Source organism: Bos grunniens, chromosome 6 (genome assembly GCF_055505025.1).
Source record: "Bos grunniens cultivar Pamir isolate PY7600 chromosome 6, Bosgru_T2T1.0, whole genome shotgun sequence".
Classification (NCBI taxonomy): domain Eukaryota; kingdom Metazoa; phylum Chordata; class Mammalia; order Artiodactyla; family Bovidae; genus Bos; species Bos grunniens.
The window spans coordinates 112,287,650-112,307,817 of record NC_141170.1 but is presented as its reverse complement, the minus strand read 5'-3'; the positions used below and the strand labels follow the sequence as shown (position 1 = coordinate 112,307,817).

The 20,168-nt window shown below is 38.6% G+C and overlaps 2 protein-coding genes across 27 annotated transcripts in view; one reads left to right on the top strand and one right to left on the bottom strand.

Moving 5' to 3' along the window:
• Positions 1-10,986, bottom strand: part of MYOZ2 (myozenin 2) — a 38,480-nt gene extending 27,494 nt beyond the window's left edge. Inside the window, exons 1-2 of the mRNA XM_086407289.1 lie at positions 10,867-10,986; positions 10,254-10,344 (exon numbers count right to left, since the gene is read on the bottom strand). Of these exons, the coding sequence (XP_086263415.1) occupies positions 10,254-10,329 (76 nt within the window). The 5' untranslated portion in view covers positions 10,330-10,344; positions 10,867-10,986. The remainder of the gene's footprint in view (positions 1-10,253; positions 10,345-10,866) is intronic.
• Positions 1-20,168, top strand: part of LOC147371216 (uncharacterized) — a 360,632-nt gene that overhangs the window by 52,615 nt on the left and 287,849 nt on the right. The gene's annotated exons all lie outside the window — the stretch shown is intronic.

Here is a 20,168-nt window from a genome sequence, read left to right as displayed (position 1 = left end):
CAGCAATAAAAGCGAACAAACTATTGAAACATACAGCTGGATCTACCTCCAGGGAACTACACTGAGTGAGAAAAGCTATCCTCAAAGGTTCCATACTGTATGAGTCCATTTTACAGCATCTTAAAATGAAGGAAAAAAATACATATATATATGAGACATATAACTGAGTGATAGGAGTCTCTTGACAGCATGAATGTCAATATTCTTGTTGTGATATTGTACCATAGTTTTGAAGATGTTGATATTGGGGGAAACGGAAGACATACCGGGTTTGTCTGTATTCTTACACGCATCTGTACTCAGTCACTCAGCTCAGTTGTGTCCAACTCTTTGCCACCCCACAGACTATAGCCTGTCAGGCTCCTGTGTCCATGGAATTCTCCAGGCAAGAATACTGGATTGGGTAGCCATTCCCTTCTCCAGCGAATCTTCCTGACGCAGGGATCAAACTCTTGTCTCCTGCATTGGCAGGCGGATTCTTTACCACTGAGCCACCTGGGAAGCCTATTCATTCTTACAGCTGCATGTAAACTTTATCTCAAAATCAAAAGTTTAATTAAGAGCTATCAAGCCATGAAAAGACATGAAGGATCCTTAAATGTATGTTGCTAAGTGAAATAAGCCAGTATGTAATGGCTTACTGTGTGACTCCAACTTCTGGAAAAGACAAAACTTTGTAAGAAAGGAAAAGAATCAGTGGTTGTCAAGCACCTGTGGGGAGGGAGTGCAGATGAAGATGTTGAGCACAGAGGACTTTTTAGGGCAGGGAGACTGTTCTATATATTATAATGGCAGGTACATGACAGTGTGCATTCATGCAAACCCATTGAACAATATAAGCCAGTGTGAACCCTGATGTAAACTATGGACTTCAATTAGTAATACTATATCAATATTGATTTATCAATCACAGCAAGTATAATACACTACAATGTCAAAAATAGGAGAGACTATATATTGGAAGAAGAAGGGTTATAGGAAGAAGGGTATATAGGAAGAAGAAGGGTATATACGAAGAAGAAGGGTATATAGGAAGAAGAAGGGTATATAGGAAAATTTCTGTTCAATTTTTCTGTAAACTGCTCTAAAAAATTAAGTCTATTCTAATTAACATGTTCAATTTAAAAATTTTTCATAGCACTTCCTAATGAATGCAGAATGGCATTGTCAAGATGGAAAAAAAAAAAATTCTGTGCTTTATAGTCCCCAGGGATGGCAGAAGTAGCTTATGGAAGAGGAATGAAGGCCAACAGCAGAGTGAGTGAGACTATTTTATAGTTTCCTGGGGCTTGTTGGCCAGCTCTCTGAGTTCTACAAGGAATATTCACTTCTTTTTATTTGCAAGTATTTGGAGTTTCTGTTACTGTGTGCTTGCAACATGGAAGGAGTTAACTGGGTTATTTTTTGGTGTGTCTATATCCCTCAGTATTCTAGAAAGTGTGACAGGAGTGAACTATTTCAGCTTTTTTATTCCGGAATCAAAATAAGTTCCCTTTAGATCACAAATGATAGAAAAGCCACAATATTGCTTATAGTAATTTGGTACAATATTAGGGCTTCCCTGATAGCTCAGTTGATTCTCCACCTGCAATGCAGGAGACCCCGGTTCAATTCCTGGGTCCAGAAGATCCCCTGGAGAAGGGATAGGCTACCCACCGCAGCATTTTTGGGCTTTCCTTGTGGCTCAGCTGATAAAGAGTCCGCCTGCATTGAGGGAGACCTGGGTTCGATCCCAGGGTGGGAAGAACTCCTGGAGAAGGGAAAGGCTACCCACCCCAGTATTCTGGCCTAGTGAATTCCATGGGCTGTAGTCCATGAGGGCAAAGAGTTTGGACGTGACTGAGCTACTTTGACTTCACTTCATAATACTAGGGGGTGGAGGGGAAATCTTTAAATGCTTCTTGAAAGAATTCAATTAGCAATGCAAGACAGAGAAGATAAAAAGAATTACAGAAAATTGAAATCCATAGGAATACACATTCTGTTTAACAATTATATATTACAAGTAATGTTTTTAAAGAAATTTAGATTTTTCCTGAAAAACCTTTCAACCGGGACATTTTCAAGAACTAAAAAATGCCCCATACCAGGCAACCACTAGAAAATGCAAAGATGACAGTCTTTATAGTATAGTATGTCCCCTATATGTGAAAGAGTTCGTTCAAAGAGTGCATTCGTAAAGTCCAGCGAAGTTAGCCTAGGTACCCAACTAACACAATCAGCCATATAGCACAATACTGTAATAATGTCACCCAAATAATACATAAAAAACACACTCACCAAAAAACATTTATAATCTTACAGTATCTTGAAAGTACAGTAGTACAGTACAAGAGCTGGCATACAGGCATCTTTGAAAGACTGCCACCTGACAGTTCATATGTAGGGGACTTAACTGTAATGGAATCTTTCTCCTTATAATTAATGCTATAAAGTTTTTCCATAAGGAAACCAAAACAAGGATGCAGCTTTTCTCTTTCTCTTCTTTACCAGTTTGAGTCATTATAAACAGTTAAATGAAAATAAAGAGTCTAGAAAAAGGAAATAGCGTATTATTATTTACTAAAAGTTCTAAATTTCAAGCTATGGCATAAGTTTAATTTGGGGACTCAAGACAAGGATTTGAGAAAACTTTCTCTCATTTTCCTCTTCCTGCTGCTGCTGCTGCTAAGTTGCTTCAGTCGTGTCTGACTCTGTGCGACCCCATAGACAGCAGCCCACCAGGCTCCCCCGTCCCTGGGATGCTCCAGGCAAGAACACTGGAGTGGGTTGCCATTTCCTTCTCCAATGCATGGAAAAGTGAAAGGGAAGTCACTCAGTCGTGTCCAACTCTTATTGACCCCATGGACTGCAGCCTACCAGGCTCCTCCATCCATGGGATTTTCCAGGCAAGAGTACTGGAGTGGGGTGCCATTGCCTTCTCCTTCCTCTTCCTAATGACTGCCAATATTAGCTGATTACACCAATGTTTCTGAAATAACCACATGACCTAAGTGAACCCTATCCCTCTTATTTACAATAGCCCTCTGAGGTATATTTGACAGGAATTATTATCTTTGTGATTGATACAGGAACAGGTGTGTGATGACCTAGGCCAGTGAGAGAAAATACCAGGACTTTTCTTTGTGTACACTATGCCAAAGATACTTTCTTTTCCTGCTACATATAAGCATGGATGCATATTGTCCCGCAAACTGTTGATATGTACTTGATAAAATGATAGAGTCAGACATGAGGTGAAGCTTACCCCAAGGAAATCAGAGCAGAGGCAGAGAAAGAAACTGGTCCTTAATAACATACTTGAGGTGCCAGATGAAGATTTATTGAATCACCTCTGAACTTTCAGTTATATTAGGTAGTAAATTCCCTTTATTTTTCAATCTAGTTGGTTTCTGATTTTCTGCTATTTTCAACTTAAAAAGCATGCTAACTGATATGGTCATTCTCTTCAGATCTTTATCTCACTGATATAGGTCCAAAAAGTTTATTAATATTGGAATCACAAGAAAGAGTAAAGAATAGCCAAGAAGCCCATCAGTGGGAGTCTCGAAGAAGAAAGGGAAAAAAGAACAGGTATAAACTATACCTCTGGCCAGACTTGTTTGGACTCATAAGAAACATTCACTCCTTTTTAGCAAAACACAATAAACATCACTCAAGCTGCTGCAAGGAATAGATGTATAGCAAGAGCCATGAGGAACTTACCTACCCTCAATAATCAGCTGGTGCAATCCATTATTACAGTAAATTTATACCACAATAGAGAAATAAGGGACAAAAAGAAAAGAGGAGAAGAAGGCACACATAACTGACCAACTCTCAACTCTCTTTTTTTATTCTTCATACTTACTTTTACTTTCTTTAAGCCTAAATTATCTCTCTTACTCTGTAAGTAACAGACAAGGAGTTCATTGGCCTTGAGTGACCATCTAAAGGTACTGTGGATCCCTGGGATGAGATAACTTCATGAGAAGTCTCCTGGTATCTGAAGCAGGCTTGTCTTGGCTCACAGAGTCAGTCAATAAATTTTCAGAAATTCTGTGAGCTAGTAGTTAAAGTCAATGAACATAGCCACTATTTAAATTATATAAACTTAATAATTAGATAAATTATATTAAAAAGAAAGCAATAAATACTCAGAAATATCACTTTCTAAATTCTTCTTTTTGCTATTATCAATGCTCTTGATGTTTTCTTATATCTATTATGTCTGTATGGTAGAAATACTTTAGTATTGTATTACTACACACCTCTTCCCAACTCTGTATTCAGTTTCTCCTTGATGGTAGCTCAAACTTGTTCATAGCAAGAGAATTTTGCAAACTCTACAAACTGAGGCATTCTCCACCTAAAAAACCAGTTAAATATTCACTAGCATACTAATAGACATAGGAACATTTTAAGTCAACATGTTTGCATTAACAAACAATAAAAGACATAAACCAAATTTTCCAAGGTTTTTTTTCCCTGCCTTTCCAGTAGTTGAGTTTATAATGTCACTGGAGCTTGAGTTCCAGACCATCTATGAGTTGGGAAATCTAACGTATGAACACTCATTTATTTAAACTTTCAGAGTGAAGAATTCTCTCAACTGAACAGATAGAATCCAAGTTCAGCTGTTCCCTGCTCTTTATTGCAAACCTCTGTGCAGGGTCTTAACGGTGTGTTTTATCTGGATGCCTGATAAATGATATAACTTATTCAGGGTTCATATCCTTGCCCTGATGGATTAGAAGGTTGTCTTTGTGGCATTAGATCATCTATTGAAAATAATATTGCTAGACATACTTTCCTGTTGATGTCATTCATAGTGATCCAGAATTTTCCATTTATTCTTTAAAGATCTTATAGGACTTAATCCATTATAGCTTGCTGCTATTTTAAGGAGATCAGTGGTTATTTTGGATTAAATATCCAATTATAAAAAATATTAAAATATACCTTTAGGGTCTTGACCATAAGAAAATTAATTTCCACAAAAAACTCCACACTTTTCAATCTACTAGAGATACTAAATAATTGTAACATATTCTTTATCAGATGCATTTTTTCTAGTTAGATTAAGATTTAAAATCTTACATTAAAAAGTTCAAAATTTTGATTTTTCAGTATGCTTTCCTTCCACTTTAGCCACATTACTATGAGTACTGGAAACCAATTGAAAAAATGCATTTTGGTGGGAGAGTATCAGTGGTCTTTGAAAATGTGATCTATTCTTCTTCAAACCTTTCTTCAATGTGTAGTCTTATGAGCAGACCCTTGATCTAAATTCTTCCAGAAGGAAACAGTCTTTTTTTCACATTTATTTCATAGGTTAACATTCTGCAACTTAGCAAGGATTTATGGATGCACAGATAGTTCTGTGTTTTTATTTTGAAAATTTGATCCTGCCAGTGTTATATATTTAGTTAGATCAGTGAGTCCAATTCACAGTTTATAAAGATACTCAAATAATTGTAGTCAGACAAAAATCTTTTAAAACTGTTTCCCTACGATTCACTAGCAGCTGCAGTTCTGGTAGAATGGGCAAAGCCACAGACGGGGAGATAATTGAAACTGATTTACTTGAGAGTGGTCCTATCAATTTAGTTAAAAGCCTGCTTGAATCCAAGAGATGTCTGCATTTACACAGGACTCTTCGGCCTGCTTACAGTTAACCTATGTGCACTGAATAATAATCCATAAATATACATCATTGCGTACTGAAATATGCATATATACATGCTGTATAAAAAAGTTAATAGTCCAGACTGATTTTGATTTTGAATAGTGCTTTAAAAGTCTACATTTGATTAAAAGTTTACTACTAATTTCTAATAGTTTTCTCTACATGAAAAGTTGATTTTGAAACTCATCTGGGATTCCGTATTTTCCTACTTTGTATCTCTTTGCCTTGATTTGAGTTCTAAACTATAAAGTTTTCAAAACTTTACTGTTAAAAGTATTGCCACTTATAAACTGTGTAAATCTATAAACATTTAAAAAATGAGATTACCAATGTATTGAACTATGCAAATTGAATTACACAAACCAGTAATTCAACCAGAACTGTTTATAGGATGTACATCTAGAGTATGTTAGAGTGAAAAAGACAATAAAGAAATTAGGATGATGAAATTATGGCAAGAATTAAACATTATCATTTCAACTTGGTATAAACTGGAATTTAGCCTGGTTCTCTGCTGCTACTTTTCTGGAAGGCCTTATTAGAGGTTTAGAAATCTATGGCAGATTTAGAAATATCCACGATTTTACAACATAGTACTGCACACTGATTTTCAAAATAAAGCATTATTTTTCTCAGGGTTATGAGAAAGCTAATGTGAAATGTTAAACCAAAGAAAACTCTCAGACTTGTACATTGAAGCATTAGGGTAAGTTCTTTTTCTCCCCCAGACTTTTTACATTTGATCTGTGGTATTTAAGGCCTTCCTTGTGTCCTCATTTTTATACCAGTAACTTGATCAATTACAGTTTGAGATATGCTTGTATAGGAAAAGTAAAAGGGTTCCTCACCTTGATCTTTCATCTGAAAGTTAAGACATCATGATTATGTTTTTCAAAGTGTCCCTGCAATTTGTGTCAATATTATCATTGCCTTTGCTATTGGTGGGGAAACTCAAACACACATAGCTCAATACATTAGAGTCATGAAATTTTAGAAGTAGATGTCTGAACAAACCCAACCTCTTCAGTTTCAGGTGAGGAATTAGATGTCTGGTCTGGAACCCAGGGCTCCTGGTACCATATCAACAACAGCACTCCATTTAGAACCTGGCTTCCTATTTTCAGACCACAGACTAACCTCTTTTCCTGAAATCACACACAAAAAATCTGCTCAGTCTTCTTCTGTGTACTGTTACTGTTCACCAGCTGTTCACCAGTCATGAGGGAAAAAAAAACAAACAAAAACATACCAAAAAAGCCCTCATAAAACCCAGGTGAGAAAACTGTAGGGTCACTGAAACAGTAATCTTTCTATTTCTGAAAGCTCTTCTTCTTAAGTGTATTTGTGCTTAAAATCAGGGGCCAGCATACTCCCAGTTCTTACATAATTTAAATTCCTATTCCTTTTCCCCACCATTTCTGACAGATGCCAGTTGTTCTAATGTGCCTCTCCTTCCATTTTCATCCCCCGTTCTCTTTCTCTATCGACTTATTGCTTCCTATTCATTTATCCCATGCTCTACCCTTTCTGGGTCTCAGATGAGTTCCTGAGAGAGAAACATGATCACCACTGGAGAATGGGTACAGCTTTAGGAGTAAATAGCACAGGACTGGTGGGCATTACCCACCATTATAAGCCGTCTTTTCTTGCCTCCATAACTAACTCATGCCCCAATAATGGCAAAATATTTCTGTGTTTTTGTCTGTTAGAATAGCACTTGTTAGATGGTAACAGCATGGCTCTGATATTTCTGTTTAATACTTATAGGTTTTGTATCACAGCTGTAGCACAAAACAGTTACTACCATCCGCTCTAACACTTCTGATGCTGATGGTGATGACCATGATGATGATCATCTGGATGTGATGATGAGGACGGTCTGCCTTAGTATTAGGGGATACTTTCCATTAATTACTTTTGAGACTGTAGTATATTTGCTTCTGGTACATAATTTGACACCAAATCATGATGGCTCCATAATGAGTGAAGTTTGGGATTTGTTAGAGGTGGGGTCATCTTCATTTTTACTCAGTCCAGTTCAATGTACTCTAGTCTGTATGGATAGGATTTTTCAGTGATTCTTTGAGGTTATTTCTCCTTCAGATTAAGTGAGTGCTGTGATGAAAAACTCTTCTTTTGATTCTTATATTTTTCTATTGGTGGATCTCAAGGCTCACTAACTATAGTCTCTCTCTCCCCACAACAAGAACCGGACTGAACTTCTAGTTCAGGTTTAGAAAGCAACTCATTTAACCATCTCATTGTCACATTTCATTCTCCTCCGGGCTATATGTTTTTGAAAAGTAATATAAAAAATAAATGAATTATAATACTGCAAAAAAAAAAAATCTTGATGCACAAGGGGAGGAGGGAATGGAAGAAGAATGTAGACTGGGAGAAGAACTTCTCTGATCATTTTTATAAAGGACAATTCAGTCTAAATTTTACTTATTTAGTCTTAGAATTAAGATCAAGACTGTGGTATGCTTCATCATACATTGTCCAGGTTTTTACTGGTGTTAAGTGTTTGAAAATTTGGAGGATTGTTCCTAAAAAAGTTTTCTTTGCAGTCCATGTCTCATTTCTGCCTCCTTAGGAAAAATGATGCCCCTCTAACTCCACATCTCTAAACAATATGACATATACAAATAGTAAAGTTCCGTGTAATATGTCAGAGGAAATAAAAGAGGGAGATTATTTAAATTACTTCCTAAGGTACTACAGCTATTTTGGTTGAGATGAGTTAAGAAAGAGTCTGCGATTATCCGTGTGTTATCTGTAGTACTTGACCTCCAAACTAAGGCAAAGCATGTGACTCTACTTAAGGGACTGGAAATCTACCCGTGATTTGGGAGGGAGGCTTTAGCAGACTTTACATGGCCAGGACCTGTTGTTGGTGGTAAGAGAGTAGTTTTGAGAATTTTTTTATCCCTTGAGATATAATTGTGTTTTTTCTTTATATTTCATTTTAAAAGTTATGTTACAAAAAAATAAAAAGGTACTCTTTACAGGTCTATATCAGTAATAGAGTAGAATTCAAAACATGATTTAAACTGGGAATAAATTAAAATGATGGACTGATTTATGATTATGACATAATTAGAAAATGATAATTTATCCCAAGCCTAGTTTGAAGGTAAGTAAGTTTAGTCACAAACTCAGTTGATTATCTGATTTTTGCCTTACTGATCAGGGAAGCTGTTAAAACAATTTCAAGTAAACTACATGAAGCAGGAGATACAAAGAAGCATAAAAAAATGAAAAGAAGCATGAATTTTGGAACCTTACATTGGTACAAATTTAGTTCTGGGGTCTGATTCAGAATTATCTTCACTTTATTCCAAGCTAACTCAAAATGATAGTAAAACACAGGACTAAGTTGAATCCAGTATGGTGATTTTATATTACAGACAATGAAAACAAAACTTAATAACAGAATCCTTAAATATGACTACATTATGGGGGAAGCATCTAACACAATCTCTGATTGGTTCTATTCAGCCCACATTATGGAAGGTGAAGTATGAAAATGCTACTCTGTGTACACCTGAAAGTAACACAGCATTGTAAGTCAACTGTACTCCAATACAAGTTTAAAAGAGAGAAGAAAATGCTACCCTTATCCTGCTCTCAGCTGCCTTCACCAGATCTCATTTCTCTAGGTTTCAGTATTGTTCAGGTAAAAGGTCATATTCCTTGTCAATAGAAGGGAGGTAAGGCGATGCCCTGAAAGCCCCACAAACACATTCTGGAATGGCTCAAATCAGCCCTTAAAGGAATCTAGATATTCTACTTATTTGCTTTTAAAATTGACACTATCCTTTGCTCAGTTTCTTTTATTCTTTTAGTCAAAGTTGAATTTCCATTACAACAATCAAAATGCAATATATAAAGTACTAGTTTCTAGAATTTTTACTAGAACTTAAAAGAGTGATGTATCATCTTGCGTCTTACATTAAAAATTTTTTTGAGTTGTATGTTTTGAGACTACAGGAAATCTCTATTTTCCTAGAAATTATAAATAGTAGATTTCCACACAAAATATCTTAGTAAATCAGTTACTAAATATGAAGACTTATTTCAGTGTTAAAGAAGTTCACAGTTAATATGAATTCTAATTTAACAACATTTTTTTTCCTAAAGGGATAGTAGAACAGATTTTGAATAATTTCTATAATTTATGGTAAAAGAAATCAATATAGATCTTGTGGGATGGACAACGAACACAAGATTTCATGAGACCTGTCTGAAAAAAAACAGAAAAAAAAAATAAATGATATGAGAGTGGTGATATTAGCTTATAATGTGAAGTGTGAAAGGCAAGCCAAGCAGAATGTACATCAGCTGTCAGATTGCTTCATTCCTTTAGAACAGTTGTTCATCTGAAAATAGCTTTCAAATGAGAAAGGATGACTACAAAAGGATTAGTTACCATAGGCTTTTCCACACCCCCTAGAGCTCCAGGTTTGTTATGACAGAATAGCAAGAATTTAAAGAAAGTAAACTATAGAATATTAAATAACATCAGGAAGGGTCTACATTAGTGCTGAGCTGTGTTAATGCTACTAAGAATTGTCATTGATACCATTTCCATGGATTTCCTTCATGATGGCTGATGCTTGCTGTTTCCTCTGCTTCACCATGGTATTATGTGATAGCATGATTTTTTTTGTTCCCTGTTAAAAATAAAGAAACATTATTGAGGCAATGTGAAGAAGTCATTTGCAATATTTTATAATCATCCTTTTGAAGGAGACCATCTTTGTTTTTTATTATTGCTTTCCTCTGAAAGGCTTTAATACCATTCCTTGTTTGGTGACAGAGTATGCTATTCATTGACAGGCAATATCACAGTGAACAGAGGCTGATTCTCAGAGTTTCAGGCCATCTTATCTGGATACTAGTACAATCATTATTGGGCAATGAGAAGCAATGAAAGAGCTGGCTTCCTTTCCCCTTCCTTTCTCACTTTCACAGTTTATTTTAACCTGTCATTGCTTCCTTACTGGCCTTCAGTTCCAACAAACTCTAAGAATGAAGAGAGGACACCAGATTAAATCAGAACTCTTTGGTGGTAGCATTTTAGTATTGGCATCAACAGCTGTCCTTTAAAGCAAAGAAAGCCCACTAATGAGTCACAGCTCTGAACTTCCTTGGACAATTGACTAATACAACATTTTAGGAAACAATATACTCACCTTGCTTTTCAGGAAGGAGGAATCCCAATTTGTGGAGGAAAGACTGGAGATGGACTATGGATGCCACTTGGGCCCGATGGTTTTTATCCTTGAGCCTGGGACGGCATGGTCCCTAGTTCTGACTCAAACTGGAGAATGAGCCTTTCTGAAGAGACTGGCATCCAGCTGACATCAACTGACTATATATAGCACCAAATACTTTAGCTACTCATATCTTCCTGGCGAAAGGGAGGAACCAAGAGAGATTAGGTTCTCTCCATTGTGTTTCTATCTTGTGAGACAGTTGAATGAACATACAGAAGGTTTCTATGGAGCACCTTCTGTTTGAAGAGCTAGTAGCCCAAAGAGATTTTTTTAAACTTTTGAAGATATAAGTCTTACATTTCATCTTAATCGAGGTGGCTAAAGATACATACTTGAATAAGAACAGAATGATGGATTATTAACAATTAAAGTGAAAGCACTGACAGTGTCTGAGGAGTTTCAAGAAGAAAGAAAGCAATATGGGGCAGAGCTATCCCTTAAATAATGCCATCCCTTAAGCAAGAGTGAGAACCTATGCTAACTTCAGAAAAATGGGTGATAGTTGGGTGAAGTGGAGAAGCTTTTTGTAATGGGCATTAAAAGTTAAGCCTCGAATCTGAGTAAAAGTTTAGACTCATAGCTGAGTCGTGAGTCTTCTTGAACAGACCCTGTAGAGAACAATGCCTGCAAAGTTGCCTGATCTCCTCAAGGTCTGGAGTCAAGTATTCCTGTTTGAGAATCAAGATAAGAAGTTGAGAAGGTAGGCCAAATTGGCCACCTTGCTGATCTTTGAACACAGAAGCATGTTCCTCCTGTATCCTTTTTCTTTCACTATGTCCCTCTTCCTGGAATACTCTCCTGCTACCACTTGGCTTACTCTTGCATTCAGAACTCCTCCCAACTATTGATTCCTCAAAGTCCTTCCTCAGTCACCCTTTAATCACCCTCAGTCTAAAATGCTACACAGAGCCACACTCTTGTCTCTTACTCTGCTTTATCTTTAAAATATTTTTGTAGTAGTTTAGATTAAATTCTAATGCATGTGACAGAGAACCCTAAAAACAGAAAATTCAAAAAGATGGAAATTTTTGTTTTTCTCACACATGAACTTTTCCCAGAGATAAATAATCTAGGGTTGATGTGATTGACATAATTATCAGGGGCTCAGTCACCTCTAACTTCTTGCTCCCTTGTCCCCAAAATGAAGACCCTTGGGCCTAAATTACTGCTTCACCTCTAATCAGCATGCTCTTATTTCAGCCAATGGGAAAAATGAAAAGGAATGATATCTTTCAAACATAGCCTGATATGGCTCAGATCTCTTTTGTTTACATCCCCCTGACAGGACTTAGTCACATAACCATACACGCTCAAGAGAGGTTGGGAAATGTGAATTTTATTCTGGGTGGCCATGGACCCAGTTAAATTCAGAGTTTAACTTACTGACAAAGACGATGATGATTATTGGGTGACAACTCTCAGTTTTTGCCACAAGGATATATCCACATTATTTTATCTCTATCAATCCATCTACCTATCATCTTTCTATCAATCTGTCTCTATCTGGTATCTCTTTTTCCTATTAAAATATGAACTTCATAAGGACTTAGGTTTTAAATCTTCAGCAGCAAGAATTGTGTCTAATATATTGGTGGACATTCAATATTAATTTAATGAATGAATAAATGAGTGGTTTGGAGATTAATTGTAGAATGCATTTAAGGTTTGGCATTAGTTTGGAATTCTTTTCCTGTTATGTCAAACACTTGGGGAAATAGAATTGTAAAAAACAGTCACTTGATTATAAGATGATGGTGGCTACTCAGGGGAGAGGTTTGTTTTGTATGCAGCTGAAATAGGTGGCTGATCATAGGCTTGACAGTTCAAGGCAGTAAATGGCAGGTTTCAATTCAGTTCAGTTCAGTCGCTCAGTCGTGTCTGACTCTTTGCAACCCCATGAATCGCAGCACGCCAGTCCTCCCTGTCCATCACCAACTCCCAGAGTTCACTCAAACTCATGTCCATCGAGTCGGTGATGCCATCCAGCCATCTCATCCTCTTTCGTCCCCTTCTTCTCCTGCCCCTAATCCCTCCCAGAACCAGAGTCTTTTCCAATGAGTCAACTCTTCACATGAGGTGGCCAAACTATAGGAGTTTCAGCTTTAGCATCAGTCCTTGCAAAGAATACCTAGGACTGATCTCCTTCAGAATGGACTGGTTGGATCTCCTTGCAATCCAAGGGACTCTCAAGAGTCTTCTCCAACACCACAGTGCAAAAGCATCAATTCTTTGGTGCTCATCTTCTTCACAGCCCAACTTTCACATCCATACATGACCACGAGAAAAACCATAGCCTTGAGTAGATGGACCTTTGTTGGCAAAGTAATGTCTCTGCTTTTGAATATGCTATCTAGGCTGGTAGTAACTTTCCTTCCAAGGAGTAAGCGTCTTTTAATTTCATGGCAGCAGTCACCATCTGCAGTGATTTTGGAGCTCCCAAAGATAGTCTGACACTGTTTCCACATCTATTTCCCATGAAGTGATGGGACCAGATGCCATGATTTTCGTTTTCTGAATGTTGAGCTTTAAGCCAACTTTTTCGCTCTCCTCTTTCAATTTCATCAAGAGGCTTTTTAGTTCCCCTTCAATTTCTGCCATAAGGGTGGTGTCATCTGCATATCTGAGGTTATTGATATTTCTCCCAGCAATCTTGATTCCAGCTTGTGCTTCTTCCAGCCCAGCATTTCTCATGATGTACTCTGCATAGAAGTTAAATAAGCAGGGTGACAATATACAGCCTTGACATACTCCTTTTCCTATTTGGAACCAGTCTGTTGTTCCATGTCCAGTTCTAACTATTGCTTCCTGACCTGCATATAGGTTTCTCAACAGGCGGGTCAGGTGGTCTGATATTCCCATCTCTTAGAATTTTCCACAGTTTATTGTGATCCACACAGTCAAAGGCTTTGGCATAGTCAATAAAGCACAAATAGATGTTGTTCTGGAACTCTGTTCCTTTTTCCATGATCCAGTGGATGTTGGCAATTTGATCTCTGGTTCCTCTGCCTTTCCTAAAACCAGCTTGAACATCTGGAAGTTCACGGTTCATGTACTGCTGAAGCCTGGCTTGGAGAATTTTGAGCATTACTTTACTAGCATGTGAGATGAGTGCAGTAGTTTGAGCATTCTTTGGCATTGCCTTTCTTTGGGATTGGAATGAGAACTGACCTTTTCCAGTCCTGTAGCCCCTGCTGAGTTTTCCATGTGTGCTGGCATATTGAGTGCAGCACTTTCACAGCATCATCTTTCAGGATTTGAAATAGCTCAACTGGAATTCCATCACTTCCACTAGCTTTGTTCATAGTGATGCTTTCTCAGGCCCACTTGACTTCACATTCCAGGATGTCTGGCTCTAGGTGAGTGATCACACCATTGTGATTATCTTGGTCATGAAGATCCTTTTTGTACAGTTCTTCTGTGTATTCTTGCCACCTTTTCTTAATATCTTCTGCTTCTGTTAGGTCCATACCATTTCTGTCCTTTATCGAGCCCATCATTGCATGAAATGTTCCCTTGGTATCTCTAGTTTTCTTGAAGAGATTTCCAGTCTTTCCCATTCTGTTATTTTTGTCTATTTCTTTGCATTGATCACTGAGGAAGGCTTTCTTATTTCTCCTTGCTATTCTTTGGAACTCTGCATTCAGATGCTTATATCTTTCCTTTTCTCCTTTGCTTTTCGTTTCTCTTCTTTTCACAGATATTTGTAAGGCCTCCCCAGACAGCCACTTTGCTTTTTTGCATTTCTTTTCCATGGGGATGGTCTTGATCCCTGTCTCCTGTACAATGTCATGAACTTCAGTCCATAGTTCATTAGGTACTCTATCTATCAGATCTAGTCCCTTAAATCTATTTCTCACTTCCACTGTATAATCATAAGGGATTTGATTTAGGTCATACCTGAATGGTCTAGTGGTTTTCCCTACTTTCTTCAATTTAAGTCTGAATTTGTCAATAAGGAGTTCATGACCTCAGCCACAGTCAGCTCCTGGTCTTGTTTTTGCTGGGTGTATAGAGCTTCTTCATCTTTGGCTGCAAAGAATATAATCAATCTGATTTTGGTGTTGACCATCTGGTGATGTCCATATGTAGAGTCGGACCACAGCCTTGTCTAACTCAATGAAACTAAGCCATGCCATGTGGAGCCACCCAAGACGGGCTGGTCATGGTGGAGAGGTCTGACAGAATGTGGTCCACTGGAGAAGGGGATGGCAAACCACTTCAGTATTCTTGCCTTGAGAACCCCATGAACAGTATGAAAAGGCAAAATGATAGGATACTGAAGGAGGAACTCCCCAGGTCACTAGGTGCCCAATATGCTACTGGAAATCACTGGAGAAATAACTCCATAAAGAATGAAGGGATGGAGCCAAAGGAAAAACAGTACCTAGTTGTGGATGTGACTGGTGATAGAAGCAAGGTCTGAGCTGTAAAGAGCAATATTGCATAGGAACCTGGAATGTTGGTCCATGAATCAAGGTAACTTGGAAGTAGTCAAACAGGAGATGGCAAGAGAGAACGTCGACATTCTAGGAATCAGCGAACTAAAATGGACTGGAATGGGTGAATTTAACTCAGATGACCATTATATCTACTACTGTGGGCAAGAATCCCTTAGAAGCAATGGAGTAGCCATCATGGTCAACAAAAGAGTCCGAAATGCAGTACTTGGGTGCTGTCTCTAAAATGACAGAATGATCTCTGTTCATTTCCAAGGCAAACCATTCAATATCACAGTAATCCAAGTCTATGCCCCAACCAGTAATGCTGAAGAAGCTGAAGTTGAACCGTTCTATGAAGACCTACAAGACCGTTTAGAACTAACACCCAAACAAGATGTCCTTTTCATTATAGGGGACTGGAATGCAAAAGTAGGAAGTCAAGAAACACCTGGAGTAACAGGCAAATTTGGCTTTGGAATACGGAATGAAGCAAGGCAAAGACTAATAGAGTTTTGCCAAGAGAACGCACTGGTCATAGCAAACACCCTCTTCAAACAACACAAGAGAAGGTTTAAGCTAACCTATTGCAATTGCTTCTAAGTAAATGATTGCATTGAAGTTATTAATTAAATACCAGTGAGAAACAGTTAATCAAGTCATTGAATTTAAATTTCCTCTCAAGATCTCTCAACTGCTTGTATATTCCTGGCTTTAGCATTTACAGTGGTGTGATGTTCATCAAGTCTCTCAAGCTGTGTTTTTTCATCTGTAAAATGGAGGTTACAATATCTACCACATAGAACCATGGGCATTTTACATGTAACAATTTTAGAAATTCTTGATACTTAATAAAAGTTGAGTGTTAATTTTTCCTTTTACTGTTTTATTCCTGCAATATGAAAGGATTTAAAACCTTAGAACAGTCAACTGCATTATTCAGTAAAAAAATTAAAATATATTTAGAAAGATGATTTTCCTACTTCGTCACCTTTTATCTTCCCAATTTTGTGTTATATACAGTTTAAAGGTTGAAATGGTGTCCTCAAAAGACAATAATTACTATGTTGATTTTGGTTTCCAAAATGAAAAGAGTTTATTTTAAAAGATATTAAAAGCTTTGAAGAATATAACTTGTTTTTGTTTATTTCTCAGTGACACCTAAAATTGTTTCACCTTATATTTTAAAGTCATTTATACATATCTCTGATAGCTTTCTGGTTTTTAAGTTATTATTTGTTCTGAAAAGAAGAATTAGTCACTGGTATTATAGCTTTAAGACGGTTATACTATCCGATTGCTTTATGACACAACAGCTAAATTTTAAAAACACCTTTAATGGTTATTATACTGCATTTTTAGATGGTCCATTCTGAAAGCCAGTGCATTTGAATTTTAAATCAAGTCACAGTTAATATAATTCTGTTTCATCTACACAGAGTTCTAGCTCTAGATTACACTTCCCTCAAGTTTGTCATATTGCCATCTTTCTTTGTCTGCAGGCCCCACCGCCTCCCCTCTGGACCCAGGAATGTCTGCCTCCCTGGCTCTCCCCACCGCACCTACGCATACTGTACACTGGGAAAGAGTCTCTCCTACCCCCCCACCCCCCTCCCCCCGCATCTCAGCACCTACACTGGCCCTACTCATCATCCCTGTCCTTGAAGTGTCTCCCTAATCCCAATTTAAATAGAGTAGTACTTTATTGTCCCCTCAAGGCCTAAATATTTTAATCTAATTGGTGCTAAAGATAATGGTAGACTCTTTTATTGTAGGCAAAACAATTGGATTCTAATGGTAAAATTTGGTGCCTTAGGAGGCTAGTTAAGGAAGAAGTTCCTGACGGAGCTTTTCAACACCCCTATAACCAAATTCTTTCCATTTCTGGGCCTGTCACAGTTGCATTTCCAAGTCTTTTAGCACTTGCTAAAAGACAAAAAAAGATTGTTAATCTTAAAAAATAAGATGAATTTTACTGCCTATATACCACCCAGCAAAAATCTACACCATGAGGACCCATGAAAGACAACCTTATTCAGCCAGTGGTAAACATGAGCCCTTTTAGAGTGGCAAACAAGGTCTACATTCATCTTCCTCTGACTGAGCACTTTTTTTTTTTTTTAATTCTGTGTTACTCCTTGTCCCATTTTCGGTCTGTATTAGGTGGCTGTGGACAGTTGGAGATTAGGGCAGGATCCAGGGGAGGAGGAGGGAGCCCAGGATCTGAGGGCTGACTGTCTGCTAGGTGGGCAGAGAGCACATTACCATTACTGAGGCTCAATTCTGGATTAATGCACACAGAACCCAAAGAGGGTAGCCCCCAGGCTAGTGTTGAACAACATATCTAAGAGGATGATCGGTTCTTTACCAGCCTTCAGGGTCTCAGACATGGTGGTAACCCTGGGAGGAAAGAATCTTTTTGAAAGGATAAAAAAAAAAAAAAAAAGTGTAAAAACTCACAGCTTATGAGGCTGTGTATGGAAGCCGGCTTGGTTTCTGCAAAAATCCCTGTGAAGTGAAGTGAAAGTCTCTCAGTCATATCCGACTCTTCACGACCCCATGGTCTATACAGTCCATGGAGTTCTCAGGCCAGAATACTGGAATGGGTAGCCTTTCCCTTCTCCAAGGAGTCTTCCCGACCCAGGAATTGAACCGGGGTCTCCTGCATTCCAGGTGGATCCTTTACCAACTGAGCTATCAGGGAAGCCATCTGACACTTGTAGCTTGTTCCCCCTGCTGCTTGACAGAGAGATAAAACATGTCTGACACTTGCAGCCTATTTCCTCCATTTGCAGACCCCTAGCCTTCCTATCTGTTACCCTCTCATTCCCTTCTTTTCTTTTAGGAGAATTATGTCGCCTTGGGAAAGGGGTGGAGAAGGAAACGGCAACCCACTCCAGTGTTCTTGCCTGGAGAATCCCAGGGATGGGGGAGCCTGGTGGGCTGCTGTCTATGGGGCCGCACAGAGTTGGACACGACTGAAGCGACTTAGCAGCAGCAGCAGCAGCAGCAGCAGCAGGGAAAGGGGAGTCATCCCTAAATTGGTGAAGCAACATATTCTCCTAACCCTCATATTGAGGGTCTTTGATCCAGGGGCCCCAAGTAGTAGTTGGAGGAAGCTGCCACAGTGGCAGGAGTTTGAGCAACCATTTGTAACGTAAAAGCCTTAATGTAGCTGGAAACAAATCCAGTCACACAGTCACAGATGCGGGGAGCAAACAGCAAAAACAGAATCAGTGAAGTTAAAAGTCACATTATGTCCACAGTTAGGGTACAAAGTGTTGCACGAGTCCTTTTTAGGATTGTTGTTGCTGCTAAGTCACTTCAGTTGTGTCCGACTCTGTGCGACCCCATAGACGGCAGCCCACCAGGCTCCCCCGTCCCTGGGATTCTCCAGGCAGGAATACTGGCGTGGGTTGCCATTGCCTTCTCCAATGCATGAAAGTGAAAGTGAAGACGCTCAGTCGTGTCCGACCCTTAGGATTGTTAGATACCATCAGATTAAGAAGAGGCATCACATATGATTGTTGTCGAAGGTATTCACAGACTTGGAGAAAGTCCTTTCCTTGAAGTGGAGATGCCCACCATGGGAAGCCATTCACTGATGAAGAGGGGAGCACTCCACAGGCCCAGCAGTAGACTGATTGTGAAATGCAGCGTAGGAGTGGTCTATACAGTCCATGGACTTCTCCCTTTCCCTTCTCCAGGGCATCTTCAGAACCCAGGGATTGAACCCAGGTCTCCCCCATTGCAGGCGGATTCTTTACCAGCTGAGCCACCAGGGAAGCCCAAGAATACTAGAGTGGGTAGCCTATCCCTTCTCCAGCGGATCTCCCACATCCAGGAATCAAACCAGAGTCTCCTGCACTGCAGGTGGATTTTGTACCAGCTGAGCTACCAGGGAAGCCCACGTTGCTCAGTCGTGTCTGACTCTTTGCGACCCCATGGACTATACAGTATACAGTCCAGGGAATCCTCCAGGCCAGAATTTTGTAGTGGATAGCCTTTCCCTTCTCCAGGGGATCTTCCCAACCCAGGGATTGAACCCAGGTCTCCCATATTGCAGGTAGATTCTTTATCAGCTGATCTACCAGGGAAGCCCAAAAGCCCTGTGCATTCTCCTTGATAGCTAATTGGCTTGCCATGCATTCCATGGTTTCTATTTTCCTATAATGAATAAGATCCAGCTTATAATTGATCTCCCTACTGGCCCAAAGCAAGGGCAGAATAGTTATAAGCAAAGCTGTGGTGATTTTCCTATTAGCTAAAATGAGATATTGCAAGACAAATAGAGGCCTAAGGGCACCAACTAATAGAAAAAGGAACTGCTACAACTTCTGTTTTAGTTAATATTTGCTAGGTATTTCGTTTGTTTTGCAGATGAGGAAATTGAGGTTCTGAGAGATTAAGTCCCCCATGTATCATAAGTTACAAAGATGAAATTAAAAGGTGTTTCTCTCTCATTTAAAGCCTTTTGTGTTTTCACTATATTGTGGAGAAACCTCCAACTTCCTGTCTCTGAATATCTCTGTATTGATACCTTCATGATAAAAATTAAAAAATAGAGTTAAGAATTGTCAAAATAATCATTTCATTGTGCTCCTTATTGATTCCTTTTGGAATTTAGTATCCCAATACTAGGTTTATCTTGGCTGAGGTACTTTTTGCTTATTAACATTTATGGCTCTTTCCCAACTCATGGTTTTCTGGTTAGCAAACTTCTAGAGTTCCTCATGGTGTCTATCCTCAGGGTGCCTTCCTTTCCTTCAGCTGTGCAAATAC